Source organism: Zalophus californianus, chromosome 13 (genome assembly GCF_009762305.2).
Source record: "Zalophus californianus isolate mZalCal1 chromosome 13, mZalCal1.pri.v2, whole genome shotgun sequence".
Lineage (NCBI taxonomy): Eukaryota > Metazoa > Chordata > Mammalia > Carnivora > Otariidae > Zalophus > Zalophus californianus.
This window is the reverse complement of record NC_045607.1, coordinates 12,064,287-12,086,168: the sequence shown is the minus strand read 5'-3', so window position 1 is coordinate 12,086,168 and position 21,882 is coordinate 12,064,287. Positions and strand designations below refer to the sequence as shown.

Sequence of the window (21,882 nt, the reverse complement as noted above, 5' to 3'; positions counted from 1 at the left end):
TCTCCTCCCTCTCCCCCAGTCCTCCCTCTGCTCCCTTCTCTCTTGCTCTTTCACTCTCTCTCTCTTTCTCTCTCTCTCTAAATAAATAAATCTTTTCTTAAGTGCTAAGGAGTATTTATAAGGAACTCAGTCTCATAATTAATCACTGAAATATAAAAATCAAGCCATCAGGAGAGGACCCCCAAACCACACACACAGCAACATGACCCCAGTAGAAAAGGCTGAAACCACCACGAGTCATCCAGGATGTGCAACGAGTACTCTCACACATTGCTGGTACAAGTGCAATTTGGGACAATCTCCTTGGAGGTCAGTTTCACAATGTGTACTAAACTGAAGGACATGGACATCTCTGAACCCAGCGTATGGGTATGTACACAAGAGAAAGGAATGCACGTGTGCACCAAGACTCAGGTGCCAGAATGATCACCCCAGTATTATTCCTAATAGCCAAAGAGCCAGCAATGCCTTCCACACTAGACTGCATGAGTAATATGTGGTGTTGTCCTACAACGAAGCAACTCACAGCAATGGTAATGGACACACTGCCACCATACACACCTATCTAGATGAAGCTCGCATAAGTAAAAATAGCAAACAAAAGGAGCCAGAGAAAAGAATACACAGTGGATGAGCGCATTCACTTAAAGTTCAGAAACAGGCAAAGCTAAAAGAAACTGTTAAAAGAAGATAGGGATTATTTTACTTCCAGAAGGAGAGAAAAGTCATGATTAGCAGGACACGCAAAACAAGCTTCAGACGTGCTGGCCATGTTTGACTTCTAAATCTGGGAAGTCATACAGAGGTGATTGGTTTCTAATATTTCCTTGAGGGGGAGTGTTGTGTTTTGCACAGTTTTCTGTATGTCTTACCCTGCAAGGATTAATTTTTAAAAATACACACCGTGATTACTACTACATAGGCACCAGGATATCTATCTACATCTCTATCATACAAAAATCTCTCATGAGAGAAGGATTTTCTGTACGTTATCAGTGAACTCATTGAACAGCAAACCATGATCTGAATTTGCACAAGGGTATTGAGCAATGTGCCTTTGTAGGTACTCAGTGTGAATACACATTCCTTCTGTTGTAGAAATAGTGTGTGTTTGTGTCCTCAGGACCTTCCGAGAGAATCACAGACAACATATATACACAGTAATACCAAACCCAAAATGTCTGAAATCAGAACTTTGGGAGGCTATAGGGGTACATAAGGAGGGGTTGTGACCTGTATGAGACAATACTAAACATGAACACCCTTCAGTTACATGCATCCACCCACATGACTAAGTGTGAAAGAAAAATGCTGAACAATACAAGCAATTCACAGAAGAATAGAAAAAGCATAATTCCGTTCACATAAAGGACAAAAACAGGCACATTCAGAGTAAACCATACAGTGTATCATCTATGCATGTGGGTTATCAAACTGAACACTGATACGGAGGGCAGGGAGCGAGCAAGGAAAGAGGCAGGCCACTCCCATTGGTAGGCAGCAGTGTTAATAAGCAAGGGAACTCACCCACAGGGCATGTCTTGTCTTGGGCACCCCAGGACAAGTAGAAAGGCACACCCGCCCATCAGAATCATAGAAGTTTAGATACAGAGAGGCCTCATAGGGGTTCAGTCACTTTGTCTTCCAGAGGGTCTCAAAGGCACATTGCTCAATCAGGGCTGCGTGCTTGAAAATGGCTCCCACTGTGGGAACAGTGGGCAGAGCTACATTCTGAGGACAGGGGACGGGGTGGGGAGCCTCCCATTGCCTGGGGCCAATTCATGAATCAACGGGTGGTCACATCTTCTCCAGGACCTCCCCAACCGTGCATATGTGGCAAAACTACAAAGAACAGCAAGAAATGATACACAATGTTCATAACAGTGATTTCCTCAAAAAGGGGGAGGAAAGGATATGATTGAAGACAGGTCCACACAGGGCTTCTACAGGATTCAACTATTTAAGCTGAGCGCTGGGAGAAGGGGCATTCATTGTATTATCATTCCTTCAACAGCAAATGTATGTTTTATAAACTTTTTTGTATGTAAGACACAATTACAACAAAAAATAAATTCAGAGATTGGGGCGCCTGGGTGGCATCTGCAGTGGGGGGTCCAACTGTTGGATTTGGTTCTGGTCCTGATCTCAGGGTTATGAGATCCAGAATGGGACTCAGTGCTTAGCATAGAGTTAGCTTGGGATTCTTTCTCCCTCTCCCTCTGTCCCTCCCACGCATGCTCTCTCCCACTAAAAATGAATAAATAAATCTTTAAAAAGAAATTCAGAGATTACACCCCGAGCGCTATACAGAGTCTACATTTGGTTCATATCTCTGGTCACTGGGGTCATAGAAAATAGGACTATTCCCTCTATTACATGACATTTGAATTGTTGGTCATATTCTTGATCTATAATTTTTTGAAGATTTTATTTATTCATTTATTTGAGAGAGACCACGAGTGGGTGGATGAGCAGAGGAAGAGGGTCAAGCAAACTCTGTGCCAAGCACAGACCCCAATAACGGGCCGATCTCAGAACCCCAAGATCATGACCTGGGCCAAAATCAAGAGTCAGACACTCACTCGGCCACCTGAGCCACCCGGGCACCCCTGCTCCTGACCTGTTTTATCTTTGATTTTTTTTCCCTTTATTCTAGGATTGACTGTATTTCATCCATGGGGATTGGGTTCTAATTAGAAAGGGTGACTCTATGATAGAGACAGGCCCTGTTCAGGATCAGGCCAGGAAGACGCATCCAAGCAGCACCTCACCCTGGGGAAAACCAGGAGTCCCCGCATGGACCCAGCCCTGGTCATCTGAATGGTATTATCACTGACACTTCTGGGACTCAGGGGCCCTGATGCAGAGGGGCCAGCTGGGAGGTTGGACAATTGCCCCATCTGGGCTCTAACTAGGAGATTTGGGAACAGGTCCCAGGAGACACTGCCTGTGAAAAGTCAGCAGCGCCTGTGCCTGAGATATCACCAAAGACCTGAGTCTTTAGTCTGTGCTGCTCCTACAGACAGACAGGGAAGGGCTCTGTGACTCTAGCCATGTCTTCTCTAGCAAACCCAATCTCCTTCCTGGAAGTGTCAGAGACTGAGGCTGGCCAACTTGTCCAGGTAAGAACTGAGGCATATGGATGGGGAGAGAGCAGTCTACCTTAACCCCTTATAAGAATACTTGCATGCACGTGCACGCGCGTGCGCGCACACACACACACACACACACACACACACACACACAGAGCAACTGACCTTTTCCTTTTGCTTTTTCCCTTTCTATCCTACATCCCCATCTGCTAATCAATTTTTGGCTCTTCAGATCACTAGGAGGGCCACCTACCTCTGGGGTTCTTCATGTGCCTGACAGTCTAAGCTGAAGGCGTTGAAGAGAATGGGCTTCAGACCCCCCTTCCCCCAGCCCCACCTGTGTCCTGACTAAGCACACCTCCCTCTCAGTTCACTCAGGCAGGTGTGGTTCCAGAATCTCTCTCAGCGACCACACCAAGTCAGTACTAGTACTGACAGTACTCCTCTACATCCAGTTAGAGTTTACCAAACTTGTCCATACCCTCCCTTCTTCTAAAAACTTGAGCCAGCAAATAACTATTCCAGATAGTCTCACGGATTCCCATTCTTCCATTAATAACCGGGGGCTGGGGGGCCCTGATGATTCTGTGATTTGACCAAGTTTATGCCAAAACACCAAAGGCTCTGACATTGACAGCTCTGAGTAGAGACATAACCCTGCAGAGACAGTGCTGCTGACAGTGAAGATGGTGGTGGTGGCTTCTGTTGTTCACACCTCACAACTGACAAGCCCAACCTGCAGGCACAGACTGGAATACCACAACCACCAAGCACCATCACTTGATTAAAAACAGCAAGAACATGGGGAGCCTGGGGGGCTCAGTCGTTAAGTGTCTGCCTCCGGCTCAGGTCATGATCCCAGGGTCCTGGGATCGAGTCCTGCATCGGGCTCCCTGCTCCGCGGGAGGCCTGCTTCTCCCTCTCCCACTCCCCCTGCTTGTGTTCCCTCTCTCACGGTCTCTCTCTGTGAAATAAATAAAATGAAAAAAAAATGGCAATAACAATACTAGACCGGATTTATTGAGCACTTCCTGGGTGCCAGCCTTGGTCTAAATATTATACAGTCATTTTTTAACCCAATGTAATCTTCATAACCACTGGATTCAGTAAACTCAGATAGTATTCCATTTGAAAAGACGTTGACGCTAAAGCCAAAAAATGTTCAGCAACTTTCCAAATTCACATCAAGATTAAGAGTGGGAATGCTTGGAGGCTCAGTCTTTAGAAGAGAACTAAATTTGAAGAAGTCCTTTCAGGTGAATCCCAGTTCAGTGTCACTCAGACAATCCATGCCAAAACCTTGCTCCATGACAGGAGTCTAGAACCCAAACTACAGCTCACCCTGACGCCTCATTATCACAGTCCACAGCCCTCCTGTTTACAAACCCACATTTTCAACTGCTAGTGAATCTCAGTGACTTTTTCAAGGAATAGAGAAAAACAGACCAAAGCCCTTGCAGTCTCTACTATTCAGAGCCTACCTTTACTTAAGCAAAATTCTCCTCCAATTTCTCTACTTTAAGACAATCAGAAACCACACCAGCAGCGCTGACTTCCTGCTCCTGGGCTTCTCTGAACACCCAGAGCAGCCGCCCCTCCTGTTTGGGCTCTTCCTGGGCATGTACCTGGTGACCGTGTTGGGGAACCTGCTCATCATCCTGGCCATAGTTGCTGACCAGCACCTCCACACCCCCATGTACTTCTTCCTGGCCAACCTGTCCCTCATCGATACCTGCTTCTCCTGCACCATTGTCCCCAAGGTGCTGGTGAACATCCTCACACAACACCACACCATCTCTCACACTGGGTGCCTCGTGCAGATGTACTTCTTCATGGCACTGGCCCTGCTGGACGACTTCCTGCTGGCCGTGATGGCATACGACCGCTACGTGGCCATCTGTCTTCCTCTCCACTACACCACGATCATGTGTCCCCAGCGCTGCCTGCTGCTGGTCGCCGCATCCTGGCTCTGTGCCCACCTCCTGGCCTTCTCCCTCACCCTCCTCATGTCTCAGTTCTCCTTCTGTGCCTCCCATTCCATCCCACACTTTTTCTGTGACCTTCTCCCTCTCCTCAAACTTGCCTGCTCAGACACCCAGATCTTTCAGGTCACGGTGTTTGCTGAAGCAGCCCTCTCGGGTGTGGTCCCTCTCGCCTGTGTCCTGGTCTCTTATGCCCACATCATGCACACCATCCTCAAGGTCCCCTCGGCTGGGGGGAAGCACAAAGTCTTCTCGACCTGTGGCTCTCACCTGACAGTGGTCACTCTCTTCTATGGGACACTTTTTCTGGTGTATTTCCAGCCCTCATACTCCTACTCAGCAGACATTGGAATGGTGGCATCTGTGGTATACACGATGGTCACCCCCATGCTGAACCCCTTCATCTACAGCCTGAGGAACAGGGACATAAAGGGGGCTCTGTGGAGGCTCTCAGGCTGGAGAAGATGATCCCCCCCCCCCATGAAGAGTCCTTCCCCAGAGTAGAAGACAAGGCTTTTTGAAATACCTTCCTCGTTGGAATTCCCTATTACAATTTTGAAAAGCTCAAGGTTACCGCAGGATTAATGCTTAGCATCACAAGCAGGTTTAAGAAATAAAGGGTGCCTGACCTGGCAGGCCTGGAATAAAACCAACTGGCCAAGGACAGCACTGCAGCGTGGAAAGAAGGAGTGGCCAAAAATCCCTACAGGATTTCACAGCAAAAATGGCACCAAAGTTCAACAGGCAAAAAAGACTTTATTCAAGACTCCTGAAATAGGAGATCTGAGCTCAAGTCTGCTGAGATAAATGCTAAGAGGACTCTTTTTTTATTATTATTATTTACTTGTTTATTTGAGAGAGAGAGAGAGAGAGCGTGTGCAAACAAGTGAAGGAAGGGCACAGGACCGAGAATCTCAAGCAGACTCCCCGCTGAGCATGGAGCCAAAGCACAGGGCTGGATCTCAGAACCCTGAGATCATGACCTAAGCCAAAACCAAGAGTCAGACACTTAAACAACTGAGCCATTTAGGTGCCCCCGGTAAGAGGATTCTTAAGTGCTGGGGTGAGTGGTGAGTGAAAAAACACAGGCCATCTGTGTTCCTTAATTGTATTTACCCAAAGGAAAAATAAACTTCTCACCTATGATAGGAGGTAGTTTTGTAACTTGAAACAAGCATCGTCCACAGGAGTGAGACTTCCACAGTCAAAGAAAGAAAGGGAGATGGGGGTCTTCCTTCCTTGTTCATTGCATTTCATAGGCAATACTCCCATCTGTTGAGTTGGGATGTTCCTGCGTTGTGAAACCGGCAAGAGGCTTTTTAAAAGATTTACATCTCAAAGAAGCAGAGAAAGAATTTATAATTGAAAGTTTTCTAAAGTAAATATTCTAAGAAAATGAGGTCAAAAGCCTAAAGTCAGGAAGAAGCTTGTCAAAAATTTCATCAACCTGAAGAAAAGGTAAAGGCCATCATGGTTGTGACTTAATTAGTAGGTATAGGGTGTGCAAGCCGATTCAAACAGGAGAGTGGGAATCAACAAAAGAATGACATTAGATAGAATTCAGGTTCTAGGAGGAAGCCCAGTTAGTAGGTCTATAACAAACACATCCCCACTCAACTATAAAAAATGCTCACAAGAGTTGGAAGGGTCAAATGCTCTGAGTTTCAGGGACCATTTCCAAGCCCATCTTTGCAGCAATTCATTGATAGGGACTAACGTACCCACAGAGAAAGCTGAACCAAGAAGACATGCTATTTGCCGGAACTAAGGGAACAAGAGTATTTCTGGAAGAAGCTATGTACATATAGATCACAGGACTGGCCCGAAATCACACAACAGGGATTGGATCTAAGACTCTGTCAGTGAGTGGTTATTAGTTAATGGGACAAGTCCTTGATTCTTTGGGTTTTAATCTCGAGTTTATTTTGTTTGCCTCCAAGCAAAATAATATTTTTTGCAGTAATCATTATAATAAGAATATAAAACTTAAGAAGTAGGAAAAAGGATGACATCACCCACCCTCCCTCCATTTAAAGACAGTCAAAGTTGGGGCTCAGTCAGTTGAGTGACTGACTCTTGGCTTTGGCTCAGGTCATGATCTCTGAGTCATGGGATTAGGTCCCACACTCAGCAGGGAGTCTACTTGAAGATTCTCTCCCTTTGCCCTCCCCCCGCCCCGCACTCTCTCTCTCAAATGAATAAATCTTTAAAAAAAATAAATAAAGACAATCAATGTTAATATTGTACATCATTACTTTCTGTCTTTTGCAAAATGCCCTCATTTCTGCTTTCATGAGGAAATGCTCTAGACACAATTACATATTCTTTTTACTTTGTCTGTAACAGGAGTTGCCTCCCTTTGACTTCTGTATATCTTTCTTTTTTGTGTAGTAATATTGGAGGGGACATTGTGCAATACGATTGCTCTTTTCCTGAGAAAAACTCTGAGGATGGGAATCTTATTTTGGCAGGAAAGTAAAGCATCATAAAAAACAGACGTGGTGTAAGTGGGAGAGAAATTGAGGGGAAAGCCGGGCAGAGCAGAACAGGATCTGGTCTTCCTCCATGAGAGTCCCGGCAGCCCTAGAAGAAGGGAGCACACGTAGATGTGTTTCCTTGGGAGAGAAGGTGCTGCTCACGGGACAATGGTACTTGTGACAGCTGGAGCAGGGGACAGGCAGCAACAAGTGCCCCTTATGAGAATCAATCAGTATCCGTAGAGCATCTTCTTGTCCATTAAAAATTTTATCTTTGTCTACTCTGATGCTCTGATATTCCCAGTTAATTCTTCATCTTTTAGAAGTTCATGATCTTGGGGTGCCTGGGTGGCTCAGTCGGTTAAGTGGCTGCCCTCAGCTTGGGTCATGATCCCAGGGTCCTGGGATTGGGCCCTGCATCAGGCTCCCTGCTCAGTGGAGAGCCTGCTTCTCCCTCTCCCTCTGCCTGCCGCTCTGCCTGCTTGTGCTCTCTACCTCTGTCAAATAAATAAATAAAATCTTTAAAAAAAAAAAAAAGCTCATGATCTTTTTTATGTAAATAAGTTTTGAATCTGTATATTATGTCAGACAGTTTTCCCTCTTTGTGGCTCTTCTGCTGGTCACAGAATAGAAAAATCTCCTCTGTGCAGAGTTCACATGAATAGGCAAACTTCTCATTTTCTCGCGGTGCATGATTTTTTACAAATTATTTTAGAAGGAAATCAAATGGTTCAAGGGCTTCCTTCTGAACATGTTCCCCTCGCTTCCTGCAAGAGTCTTCTCTCCTTTTTTTGTTTTGCTTTTGGTGTTTGTTTTTTGTTCCATGCACTTATTAACACATAGAAATGCTAAGTGTCTCTCAGCTTGGTTCCGTCACATACACCTGGTACATTCCTCTGCCTGGTTTTTCCTCTCCGTGGTGCCTTCTCTTTCTCCAGCCCGACTGAGACCCCTCCTCTACAACCCGTATCTGGTCCGGCTGCCACGGGGGCCAAGAGGGAGGGATCAGTCCGGTAATTTGCATCTTCTTATTAACGTGTGTTAAAGCTGTTGAGACATTCAAAAGGAGTTTAACTATGCAGGCAGGAACATTTTGAAATTCTCTTTAATAGATTAACCAATGCCCTGTCCTTCCTGAATAGAATGGTAAGAGTTTGAAACAAACGGATATCTCAGATACTGTGGCAAAGCTAGGTCGGCGGTGAGTATTTTGTTCCTGGTCACCAAAGACAGCAAATATAAAAGCAAGGAAGGAAATGCAGAATCCAACACGGAATATATTCAGAACTCCACCTTGAGTAGTCCTCTAATTTCAACTGGGACCACCAGAACACTGCAATGACTCCTTGGATGGTGCCTACACAGCCCACCACGGCTCGGTGCCAACTTCACAGACAACTCCAAGCATGAGACACCTCAGCTGAACACAGAGTGTTGCAAGTAGGTCTTTCTAACTCAAAGCTCACCCTTCTTTTCCTATCTTGTGCTGTCTCCCAACTCCCCAAAACTACATACACAAAAAGGCAGCTCATAATGAAATGGACAAGAGGCTAGACTAGATGTGCCATCAGAAAGATGTAGAGATGAAGGGTCAATAAACATAAAAAAGCTCTCAATATGCTCAATCATCAGGGAAATGCCCATGAAAGCCACTGCACAATACCAGCAAACTCCTACCAGAATGATTACAACTGAAAAGACGGACAAAATGACAAGTAATGGCAGGATATGAAGCAGTAGTATCTTTCGGACACTGCTAGTGGAAGTGTAAATTTGTACAAGAGTAGAATTATCTCACAGTATCTACTAACGCTGACATATGCCTTATCCCATGAGCCAGATTCATTGAATCAATATATCCAAGAGGAATCCAAAAGGCAGGTATAAAAATGTCCTTAGCAGTGCTATCTGTCATACCAAGAAGCTGGAAACAACTCAAAGATCCATCAACAGTAACATCAACAAATAAATCCCAGGACATTCATCAGTGCAATCCTACATAGAAATGAAAATGAATCAACTACTGTTTTGGTTTTTTTTTAGAGGGGGGAGGGGCAGAGAGAGAGAGAGAGGGAGAGAATCTTAAGCAGGCTCTATGCCTGGCACACAGCCTGACATGTGAGGCCTTTGATCTCTTGACCCTGAGATCATGACCTGAGCCGAAATCAAGAGTTGGTCACTTAACTGACTGAGCCACACAGGCAGCCCAAATCAACTACTGTTAAATGTAAATATATGGATGCATCTCATATTATTGGGTAAAATGAATCTTAGATTAAAAAGTACGTACTGGAAGTTTCCATATGTGTAAAGTTCAAAAACAGGTAAAACTAATCAATATAGTTAAAAGTTGGGTTGTTTTTGGAGGAACGAGAGGACTGGCAATTTAAAGGACACCCAAAGAGGTTTCTGGACTACTCTTCAGGTTCTCTTTCATGACCTAAGTACTGGCTCAGTCAGTGTGTGTGTTTTGGAAAAATTAATCAATGCATACATTTAAAAGGTTGTATACTTTTCTGTATACGTCAATAATCCTTCAATGAAATATGTACTTGAAAAGTTAAAAATGCATAAAGATTGAAAATACAAAGTTGAGAGGTGCCTGGCTGGCTCAGCTGATAGAGCATGCAACTCTTGATCTTGGGGTGGTGAGCTCAAGCCCTATGAACTCAAGCCCCATGTGTGGCATAGAGTTTACTTTAAATTAAAATAACAATAATAATAACAATAAAAAGAAAATACAAAGTTGAAAAAACATAGACTATAAAAATATATGTAGCTATATCATTATTGAACAACTAGACTTTAAGACAAAGAGCACTATTACAGATTCAAAGGTTCATGTTATAAGCATGAGATCTTTCATTCGCCAGGAAGATATAACTGTTCTAAATTTTTTTAGTAAAACAATTGCTGTAAATAGGCATTTTAAATTGATAGAGCAACAAAGAGAACTAGATAAAACCCACTTAGTAGAAGATTTTAATATACTTCTCTCAGTAACTGATAGAACAAGTAGGCAAAAAGAAATCAGTAGATATATGAAAGATTTGGAAAACACAATTAACAATATTAACCTAATGCACATTATGTAAAATACTACATCCAATCCTTGTGGAGAACACATTCTTTTCAAGCATACAAGGAATATCTTAAAAACTCGACCATATACTGAACCATAAAGCAAATCTCAACAAATTTTCAGGGACTGAAATCATACAGACCACAAATGCAACTCAACTAAACACCAGTATCAAAAAGATAACTTGAAAACTCCACATATTATTAGGAATTGAGGAGCACATTTAGAAATAATCTAGTAGTAAAGTATAAAAATTGGTGGATATTAAAAAATATTTAGTGTGAACAAAAACCACTATGTTGCTTTTGGGAGCACGTGGGAAGCAACTGAAATATTTAGGGAAAATTCACAGCCATACATGCGGATGTTAAGAAGCAGAAAAAGCTGCAAAATATTAGCTAAGCCCCCATTATGAAAAGTTAGAAAAACAACAGCAAAATCAATGCAAGAAGAGTAAAAGAAAGAGCAAAAAAATACTGAAATAGAAAATACAATAAAGAGTTCAAAAAAGCTAAAAGATTATTCTTTGAAAATATCAATAAAACTCATATCCCTCTAATGAAACTGAGAAAATATCCCACCAATTACCAATAATAGGAAAAATACAGTCACATCTCTTCAGATATGACAATAAAATAAGAGGATGTTATAATTAACATTATGCTAATACATTTGAAATTTTAGATTAAATAGACAAACTCCTATAAAAATATAACTTACTAAAACCTGAGGTGAGAAGAAATTTAAAATCTGAATAAATCTGTAACCATTAAAACCTTTCCTCAAAGAAAATTCCTGGCCCAAATGGCAAAAACAGAGAGTTGGTGTGCAAAAATGTTTCCAAGAAAGAATTAATTTCTGCCTTACAAAAACTCTTCCAGATAGTAAAAAATAAGAGACATTCACAAGACCCCTTTATAAGGTGAGCAAATCTTAATAATCAAAAGCTGACAGTCTTCATACAAAAGGACAATCGCAGTCGGGTCTCATTAACACATACAGACTCACATTCCAAACAAAATATTAACCAAACAAATCAAGCAATGCACAAGAAAAGATCATTTTTCATGACCACATTGGATTTTCTCCATAACTCAAGGTTGGTTTCACTTCAAAATTTAATCAATGACTTTTCCTCTTCCAGAGATTATGTCTAGAGGCATTCATTCAGAATGGTTTCTGCATCTGAGGTACTGTCCTAGATTATCCTACAGCAGAGCCTCTAACAAAGCTAGACTGTCCCCAACCCCTTGTAACAGACTTGCCTTTGTATCAAGAAGGTTGAGAAAGCACCAAAATCCACATGTGGCATGTGGCAAGGCCAACTTTAGAGGTTCATTCTATGAGACTGAAAGTTTTTAGAAGGCTATATAAACACACATACATACATACACACACGTCAACAGAACCTATGGTGCTCAACTGTCTGAGGATCAAACATGCTTTCCTTATTGCCTTAGCCAGCTCAGGCTGCCATAACAAAATACCTTAGGGGTATTTTTGCTAAATTTGTTTTCTCACAATTCTGCAGGCTGGACATCTGAAATCAGGGTGCCAGTGAGGTAGGTTTCCGGTGAGAGCCCTTTTCCTGGCCTGCAGACGGCCACCTTCTGCGTCTTCACATGGCAGAGAGAGAATAAGATTTTGTTCCTATAGGATTAGAGCCCCGCTCTTAAAACCTTATATAACCTTAATTACCTCCTAAAGACCCTATCTCCAGATACAGTCACATTGGAGGTTAGGGCTTCAATACGTGAATTTGCGTGGGTGGGGGTACACAATTCAGTTCATAGTACTTACCCAGGAGCAAACGTTTAAATTGCAAAGTGCTGACGGCACAAGTAGAATTAGAAAGCAAAAAATTTTTAAATAATGTTTTATTGTTTAATGAAAAGTCTATTTTACTTTTAAAAATCAAAGTAAGGGGCACTTGGGTGGCTCAGTCGGTTAAGCGTCTGCCTTGGGCTCAGGTCATGATCCCCGCATCCTGAGATCGAGCCCCATATCGGGAGCCTGCTTCTCCCTCTCCCTCTGCTTGCCTTTCCCCCTGATTGTTCTCTCTTTCTCTCTCGCAAATAAATAAAATCTTAAAAAAAAAAAAAAAGCCTCGTGAAAGATCAAGAGGACTAGGAAAGTCACCCCCACAACAGACCGTCCACTTACAGGAAGCACGGCTCAGCTGCGGCGGCGGAGAGGGACAGGCTCCCCCGCCTGCTGGCTTGCGCACTGGCCTGCCTACACGGAGGACACGAAGAGACCACGCAAGGGGGCAGGCCACGCGGATTGGTAGGCGGCAGGGTTAATAAGCAAGAGACCCTGCACACGGGGCACGTCTTGTCTTGGACGCCACAAGATGAGTTGACACCCGCACCCACCGGCCAGAATCGTGGAAGCTCGTATAGAGAGAGGCCTCATAGGGGTCCGCTCACTTTGCCGTCCAGAGCGTCTCAACAGCACCTTGCTCTCTCAAGCCTGTGTCCTTGAAAATGGCTCCCACTGTGGGAACAGTGGGCGGAGCTACGTGCCGAGGCTAGGGTCAACCGGAGGTCACGTCCTCTCCGTGTGGTCCTCCCACACTCCAGCCCTGGGACCCGCTCTCCCCGTCTCACACGCCCTCCGCTTCCGCAGTGTGCCCTGAGCGGTCTGCAAGGGGGTTCGCCAGCATGGAAGTGGCTGTTTGGTGGCTCTCTGGCTGCATCGGAAGCAGCTACCATAGCAACATATAGGCACATACAAAAGAAAACACGGATTAAGGTAATGATTCCCGAAATAAGCAACGTGCTTTTCCACCAAGAACCCCATGATCCGCACCACTGATTTATTAAGTCCCCCAGGCTGGGGGTCAGTTCACTCCGGGCGTTCACTTGTGCCCTCCTGTGATTTAATAAAGATGATACATAAGGATATTGTAACAGTGTTGTATGGTGACAGAGGGTGGCCACACTTGTGAGCATTGCATAATATATAGAGACGTTGTATCACTCTGATGTACTCCTGAAACTAATATAACATTGTGTGTCAACTGTACCCAAATTTAACAAAAGGGGGAGGGGAGAGAGAAAAAAAGATCCATTAGCAGACTCATCAGGTGTGAACACATAACATACTGTTTACATAATAGCCCAGATGCCTCCTTGCAAGGCAGTAATAACATCCAAGTCCATTCTGTTTTGGAGGACAGCTTTTCTCCTTAGAGACATTTTGGGGATCGGTAAAGGCAGGCTTTACTGGCTGTCATTTAAGGCTTGTTTACCAACCATCATTAAAACTTGTAAATTTAGGGGCACCTGGGTGGCTCAGTTGTTAAGTATCTGCCTTCGGCTCAGGTCAGGATCCCAGGATCCTGGGATCAAGCCCCACATTGGGCTCCCTGCTCCAAGGGAGGTCTGCTTTTCCCTCCCCCACTCCTCCTGCTTGTGTTCCCTCTCTCGCTGTGTCTCTCTGTGTCAGATAAATAAATAAAATCTTTGAAGAAAAAATAAAAAAATAAAAAATAAATAAAACTTGTAAATTTAGTAAGGGCTTCTACCTGTGTTCTAATGTCCTCCAGGCAAAATGATCATACCAGTAGAAAAAACAAATGCATGTCCTTCTGGCCTTGAGGAGAGGGAAATTGGCAATTTTTGTTACTAAGGGGTGGGTTCTCCCCTGTGCCCAGGGAAAACCCGGATGCATTGACCCAACAACCATCCAGGTGGAAGCCATAGCCAAAATTTTTTGCCATACAACCACTGGGTCCCATTTGGGGCTACCCAATAAACACCCAGCCAGGACAGCCAGTCAGTACTATCCTTTAATGTGACAAAATGACTACATAGGTCCAGTGATAGTCATCCCATTCTCCTGGTGCAACTGGGTTGGTTCTGTTCCGAGTGGTTTTCCTGTTCTGTGCTAGGTGCTCAAATACCCATAACTTAGAGGGAGCTACATGAACCCGTCCCAAATCTGAGTGCCGTCACCCATGGCTCTGCCAGTGATATTTTTAGCACCTTTCCAGTCAGCAGTTTGATGGGCTGCCTGTATAGTTTGACTGACAGGAAAAGAATATCCATGCCCAGTGTTATTGATAGAATGTGCCACGGGCCAGGTTTCTGGATCAGCATGGATAATACCAGATGAATTAAGAGTACTAGTCCTAGTTTGCTCTTCCCGAATGTGCTGCTTTCGTGCCTTCCAATCCCCTCCCTGGAGTGGTGACAGTGGCATGGCAATCCTGACAAGCCAGAGAGGGGCCACTGCCCACATACCCAACAGTAGGATTCATGCTTTTTGCCAGGCATACAAGTGAGCCCACCGCAGACAGGTCCTTCTATCAAGTGCTCATCTCATGATTGGACACCCCAGAAGCAGCAGACTTCTAAAGCCAAAAAGACAGATCTGTAGTAGGAACATGTATAAGGTTTTCCCCTTGTATAAGGATTACACTTGTGGCCTGATCCTTAGATGTTAACGTGGCTGCAGGTTTACGGAATTGTCCTCGTGGCGCAGACCACATATGTTGCCTATGAAAGGCAGCCCTGCCCTAAGGATGGCAGCCTGCCTTCCCCAGTGACAGGGGACAGGTGAGGTTAGACCAGTGTCCACACAAACCAAGGCATATTTAGAACAGTCACTCAGATGGTGGGGGCCAATGTATGTGTACCAATCCTCACCACTTGGGATTTCTGGTGGATGACTCCAGATTCAGGGTCCTAGGATCAAGCCCCGCATTGGGCTCCCTGCTTGGCGGGGAGCCTACTTCTCCCTCTCCCACTCCCCCTGCTCGTGCTCTCTCTCTCTCTCTCTCTTTGTCAAATAAATAAATAAAATCTTAAAACACACACACACACACACACACACACACACACACACACACACACACACACACACCCCTATGCCTTGGGCCCACCGTAAGAACGTGGATCTCATTTCCTGAGTGCTGACTCCATGGCTGGCCCTGGCCTCTGGTTGCTTCCAGTCTGCTGCTGCATCACACACAATCACATCTCCTCGTCAGTCTCAGAATCATGTTCTTGTATATGCATCTCTAAGACACACAGAGGGCAACAGCGTCTCTGCAGCGGATGCAGGAAGGCTTCCTGAAGAAGGTGATATTGAGCTCATTCTGCAACAAAAAGAGTTTTTCAGGTATACAAGGAAGAGGCTGGACATTTCAGGCAAGAGGAACAATGTGAAGTGTTAGGGGAACCACAAGAAGAATTTGTGTTGGGTGGAGATCATAAAGCATAAAAAAAAATGTTGAGCCCAAAGAATGGATGGGGAGGGCGCCTGGTGGTTCAGTTGGTTAAGCGTCTGCCTTCGGTTCAGGTCATGATCCCGGAGTCCTGGGATGGAGTCCTGTGTCGGGCTCCTGGCTCAGCGGGGAGCCTGCCTCTCCCTCTGACCCTCTCCCCTCTCATACTGTTTCTCTCTCTCTCTCTCTCTCTCTCAAATAAATAAATGGAATCTTTTAAAAAAGAAAGAAAGAATGGATGGGGAAAGCGAGCCAAGGGAACCCCTCTCCCCAAGCAGCATGATTGTCTGCCCCATACGGAACCTGGAGACCCACTTAACCAAACTTTTCCATCCTCCCTAGGCACTGAAGAGTGAGTCATCCCTGACATTCCCCTGCCACCAGCTATCATGGAGTCCCCAAAGGATGTGGAGAGGGAGTCTCCATGGAGTCTAGGACAGTAGAGAGGGAAGGAGCCAGGATGAAAACAGAAAGAGGCCATTCTCCCAGGGCCCAAGAAGAGTATAAGTCCCCCCATTCCTATGTTGGAGTGGGGATGTCCCTGCTACCTGCCCCTGCCGTTCTCATCCCAAAGGCTGGATTGGAGCTGCTCTGCCAGAAGATCTCCCCACCCACCTCCACCCCCTAAGTATGTCCTAACAACCCAGTAACCACACACCATCATGGGAAGAGTGGCTGGTATCTGGACTAAGATGGGTTGAATGCCTGTGTGCTGAGGAGGAATGGGCTAAGAACTCGGGCTTGCTGGGAAATAGCGAAGCCACATGTTGAGAAATGCCAGGAGGCCATCCTCACCAAACTTAAATGTGTTCATGAGTGTAGTGGGGCCTGGAGAGAGGATGACTCAAAACAGAGTTCAGCAGAGAGAAAGGAGCTAGCAGGAAAAGAAGCCTCCAGAAAGCTAAAATCTTAAGACATCAGAGCTGAAAATGCTCTCCAATATGACCTAGGGTCTTACTACTTAGAGCACGGTGCTCAAATTAGCAGCAGCAGCAGCATCTGGGAGTTGGTTAGAAATGCAGAATCTCAGCCCCCACCCAGTCCTTCTGAGGCAGAATCTGCATTTCACAAGATCCCCAGGTGATTCCTATGCATACTCAAGATTAAGAAGCTCTGCTGCTCAGGAATCCCAAATCATGCAGCACACCAGGATCACCTGGAACATTTTTTTCAAGCACAGATTTCTGAGGCCTGCTCTAGATCAACTGAATCAGAATTTCCGGACACTGTGCACAGCCATATATTTTTACCCAAAGCTTCACCAGTAATTCTAATGACAGAAGTCCATAGAGTGGACTGGAAACCACTGATCTGGCCCAATCTGCTCAATCTAAAGATGAGAGGACAGAGACAAGACAGTGGCAACCACAGGCTTGGGTGATCTATTAAGGAATCTAGTTAGAGTCTCTGCCTGGAGACAAAGAAATTGGATTTGGAACCCAATGTAAGTTTAAGCCCCAACTTTATTCCTTCATGGTTGTGCATCTTGGAACAAGTCCCCATTCTTTGGAACTCAGTTTTCTTACCTTCAAGGAAAGCTACCCTAGAATGTTCTCGCGGGCAGTTAGGCAACAGAGAGAAACTAATGGAGAATTAACTCTGTTTTGTACATGTGTGCGTGCGTGTACGCGCGCGCACACACACACACACACACACACACTCCATAATAGCTACATAACTGAAGTTTGAAGATTCTTGCACTCAAAAATTTCAAAGCAACTTAAAGGCTCTGAAGCTTCATTGTCCCCATTTTATAGATGGAGAAATAGAGAGTCACATGAAGCAGCTCTGCTCCTCACTTTGTGAAGGTGAGTAGTGTTTGTTTTCCAGATAGAGTGCAGAAACACACAAGGGGTTGACTACCAACTGGATTCTGAATGCAGAACGTCAGTCATCCAGCTGATTTGTTCATGGAGGACATGTAGTTTCTCTACCCATAGAGGCTTTCTGACCTCCACCAGCGACCCCACTAAGAAGGAGGGGAAGATCCCTAAAATTCTGTATCCCTAAGACTAGAGGGAAGAATTAGGCATAGTCCCAAATGCTTGATTAGGTGAGAGAGACAAATATTTAGGTAATTGGGTTATAAGACAGAGTCCAGTGACCGGGGTTCCAGCATGAGAGGTTGGGCAGTTGGGTGTTGAGATAAAGCTTCCTGGCAAAAAGTGACCCTGAATCATAAAAGATAAGAAGTATTAGTTTTAGTTCTGGATGAGGGGATGGGGCAAAAGTGATGCAACTTTATGAAATTCCCTGTGGTTCTTTAACTGGGATCCCATCTTTGGTTGGAGCACAGCATATGGTTCATATAAATATACATAAAAATGTACATACATACCCATAAAAATCATTTTGTGCCTTTTCATCAGTTTGTATATTTTTCCGAAAATCATGTTTTCATGTCAGCGTGTTTTTGAGATTTCTCCACATTGATACATAGAAGTTGAATCCATTCCTGTTTAACTCCCAGAGCCTACTGATAAACATTTAGGCTTGGTTATTGTTTGGTCATAACCAACAGTCCAGGAATGCATGCTCCCTTGTGCATATCTCCTTGTATAAGTGTGTGAGAGATTTCAAAACTAAACACCAAGAAGCAGAATTACTAAGCATTATGGACTGATTGTGTCCTCCCCAGTTCATATATTAAGGTCAATGTGATGGTAATTGGAAGTGGAGCCTTTTGGATGGTAATCAGGTTTACACTGCAAGGAAGCAACCTTCAAGTCAAAAAGAGGACCCTCACCAGAAGCCAACCATGCTGACACCCTCAACCCAGACTTCCCAGCCTCCAGAACCATGAGAAATAAATGGCCATTGTTTGAGCCACCCAGTCTACAGTGCTTTGATAGGCAGCCCCAGCAGACTAAAACACTAGGGTAGGCACACTTGTGGGTCTTTAACTGCCATATTCTCTTTCAAATGTCCCAATTTACATCTCCACCAACACAACCTCACGAACATGTGACATCATGAAATTTTTTCATCCAAGCTGTGCCTTGTAGGAAGACCATCATCCTTACCAGGCACAAATAGGTGCCAAACACCTAAACTTCTCTCTAAAGAAGGGGAAAGAGCATTTACTCAGCTCCAGGCCCTGTGCTGCACACCTAAAGCCTCCTAGAAACCCCCAACCGAAATAGTCTGATTCTTAAATATACAAGGAGAAAACAGGCTGAGAGAAGTGAAGTAACTTGCCCAAATTTACACACCAGAAAGTGGTGGAACCTGGACTCTAAACCAAGTCTGCACGCTGCTTATGTTCATACTCTTCACTTTTCTACATGCAACTAATACTTATTGAGCGCTGATTATACACCAGATGATTATACACCAAATGAATTGCAGGGCCATTCTTAGTGTGAAGTAGTATTCAGTAAGTGTTGGTTGAGTGAATATTGAGATCAAGGAGCTCCAAGCCCACAGGAGAGACGGACACAAAATACACGAATGGAAGCCTGATGTGTCGTGACAGATGTAAGCTGCAGTGCAGCAGGGCACAAACAAGGGAGTAGTTTCATTTCCTTTTGAATGCATTAGGTAAGCCTTTACACTGGAGATCGGTTTTGCCAAACATAAAGAGGAAATGGATTCTAGGAAGAAGGAGCAAGTGCAAAGGCACAGGAATGTGAAGCGATGTTAGACTTTCTGGAAATTACATGCTTTTGATTGCCTGAAAGTTGCTTCCTTCCAGTAGTGAGGCAAGGCATTAGCTCCGTTCAGTTCACTGATCCTTCATGAAAACGCCTTCTGTGCACCAGGCCCTGTGTGACAGAGATCCTTTACATGCATGATCTCATTTTGTCCTTGCACCCTTGTTCCCCATTACACAGATGAGAAAGTTGAGGCTCGAAGAAGTGGAGAGTCTGGCCCTGGAATACATTCAAACCTTCTGTTCTGTCCACTCCTTGATGTCTCCCCAAGATACTAGACCACTTCTGCACTCTCTTCACCCAGGTCCTACTCCAATGGAAAGATGTCCTCCTAGAACCTCAAGACCCAACACTAGTTACCCTTTGGGTCCATTTCTTTGTCTCTTTTCCTCCTTGGGAAACTGGAGAGCAGAATCCATCTGGAGTCATGGAGTGTTCCATCCTTGGCCAGATGCTAACTATCCCCCCACCGATCATTCATTCATTTAACAAACATTTGTTGAGCACCTACTATGTGCCAAGCAATGTTCTCAGTACTGTGGATACAAAACTGAGTAAGACAGACAAGATTTCTGCCCTCAGGAAGGTTAAATTGCAGTGACTCCTTAGAGTTAGGAAGGTTTGGAGAGGTTATGTGGTTTGTCCGAGGACACATAGCAATCTTATTACATGGGTAGAATGGAAGCCTGAGTCTGCCTGCCTCCCAGTGCTTTTTCCTCCCTCCTCCATGATGGACATAACCTATCTCTTACATCACTCTTGCTTTGCCTCTCCTTAGTCTCTGTCCAGCAGGATGACTACAGAGAACTTCACCCGGACCAGAGTTACCCCTGTTGACTTCATCCTCCTGGGCATCACGGATCGCTGGGACCTACGTGTGACCCTCTTCCTGGTTTTCCTGCCAGTCTACCTGGTGAGCCTGCTGGGAAATGTGGGCATGCTGCTGCTGATCCGCGTGGATGCCCGGCTCCAAACGGCCATGTACTTCTTCTTGGCCAGTCTCTCCCTGCTGGATGCCTGCTATTCCTCAGCCAACGGCCCCAAGATGCTAGTGGACTTGCTGCTGCCCCACGCCACCATCCCTTACCCAGCCTGTGCCCTCCAGATGTTTGTGTTTGCAGGGCTGGCTGATGCTGAGTGTTGCCTGTTGGCAGCCATGGCCTATGACCGCTACGTGGCCATCAGAAACCCTCTTCTCTACACAATAGCCATGTCGCGGCGCGTGTGCCTGGCCTTGCTGGGAGCATCAGGCCTGGGCGGGGCCGTGAGTGCCTTTGTCCACACGACCTTCACCTTCCGCTTGAACTTCTGCGGCTCCCGGGAGGTCAACTGTCATCTGTGACATCCTCCCACCCCCCGCCCACTGGCCATCTCGTGCAATGACACCAGTCTCAAAGAGCTCCTCCTCTTTGCTGTCCGTGGCTTCATCCAGACAGCAACTCTGTTGGTCATTACCGTGTCATATGGTTTCATTGCTGGGGCTGTGATTCGCATGCGCTCGGCGGAGGGCCGCCGGTGAGCAGCCTCTACCTGTGGCTCTCACCTCACGGCTGTAGCCATGCTGTATGGGACACTCATTTTCATGTACCTGCGTCCCAGCTCCAGCTATGCCCTGGACACTGACAAGATGGCATCTGTGTTCTATACTTTTGTCATCCCAGCTCTCAACCCACGCATCTACAGCCTCCGCAACAAGGAGGTCAAGGAGGCAGTCAGAAGGACTTGGAGCCGATTCTGCTGCCCTGGTCCAGGGCACCAATAAGAGGTCCAAGGAGCTTGGTTAGAACTATGACAAGAGAAGAGGTCGCTTTCTGGCCCCTCTCACTGTAGGTAAAGATAGATGAACCTCTGGCTTGGGTGTCTCTTGCAATTGTTGAAGGGACTGGAAAGGGGGAGAAGCTTGCTTCTAGAAGGGAGACAAGAATCTCCCAAGAGGGTTAATCTGGGGCTAGACCTAGAGCCAGAACCAAGATCAGGTTAATGTGGCTGGTGAGCTGCCTTAGGTTCCTCAGTGTTCAAAACTGAGTCCCTAGATGTTACCAGGTGAACTTACTGGATGTATTTGCCACTTGTACCTTTAGAAGGCTGATTCCCAGAAACACCAGGTAAAAATTGGGTTGGCTCCAAGTGTTCCTAGATTTCTTCCCCTTTTAAGGTTCTCCATGACCAGTGAGGCTGCTCCTACTCTCTTTGACCCCCAGAGAGCATCTTCAGAACCCACTCATGCCAAAGAATGGGACTGAATCTGATAAAGCAAATACCCCAACCTATTAGCCTATATAATTCCATCTCTTGGGGAAATGGCTGAACAGCACGGGAACATACACAGGCTCCTTCCTAAAATGCCAATAGTTAGGTTAGAA

The 21,882-nt window shown here is 45.2% G+C and overlaps 2 protein-coding genes across 2 annotated transcripts; both read left to right on the top strand.

Moving 5' to 3' along the window:
- Positions 1-246: 246 nt before the first annotated feature.
- Positions 247-5,542, top strand: LOC113934182 (olfactory receptor 1G1-like). The gene is made up of 2 exons (XM_027614696.1): positions 247-369; positions 4,616-5,542. Exons 1-2 carry the CDS (start codon positions 247-249, stop codon positions 5,540-5,542), a joined length of 1,050 nt encoding a protein of 349 aa, XP_027470497.1.
- Positions 5,543-20,312: 14,770 nt separating this feature from the next.
- Positions 20,313-21,281, top strand: LOC113934040 (olfactory receptor 5C1). The gene is given in 1 exon segment (XM_027614519.2): positions 20,313-21,281. A coding segment is annotated over 1 exon segment (969 nt).
- Positions 21,282-21,882: the final 601 nt, after the last annotated feature.

Bases quoted from the DNA above. Each gene is read 5' to 3' on its own strand.
- LOC113934182 (XM_027614696.1), top strand. From the start codon at position 247: ATGTGCAACGAGTACTCTCACACATTGCTGGTACAAGTGCAATTTGGG. The intron at 370-4,615 runs GTATGTACACAA...CTCTACTTTAAG, and splicing joins TCTCTGAACCCAGCGTATGG to ACAATCAGAAACCACACCAG.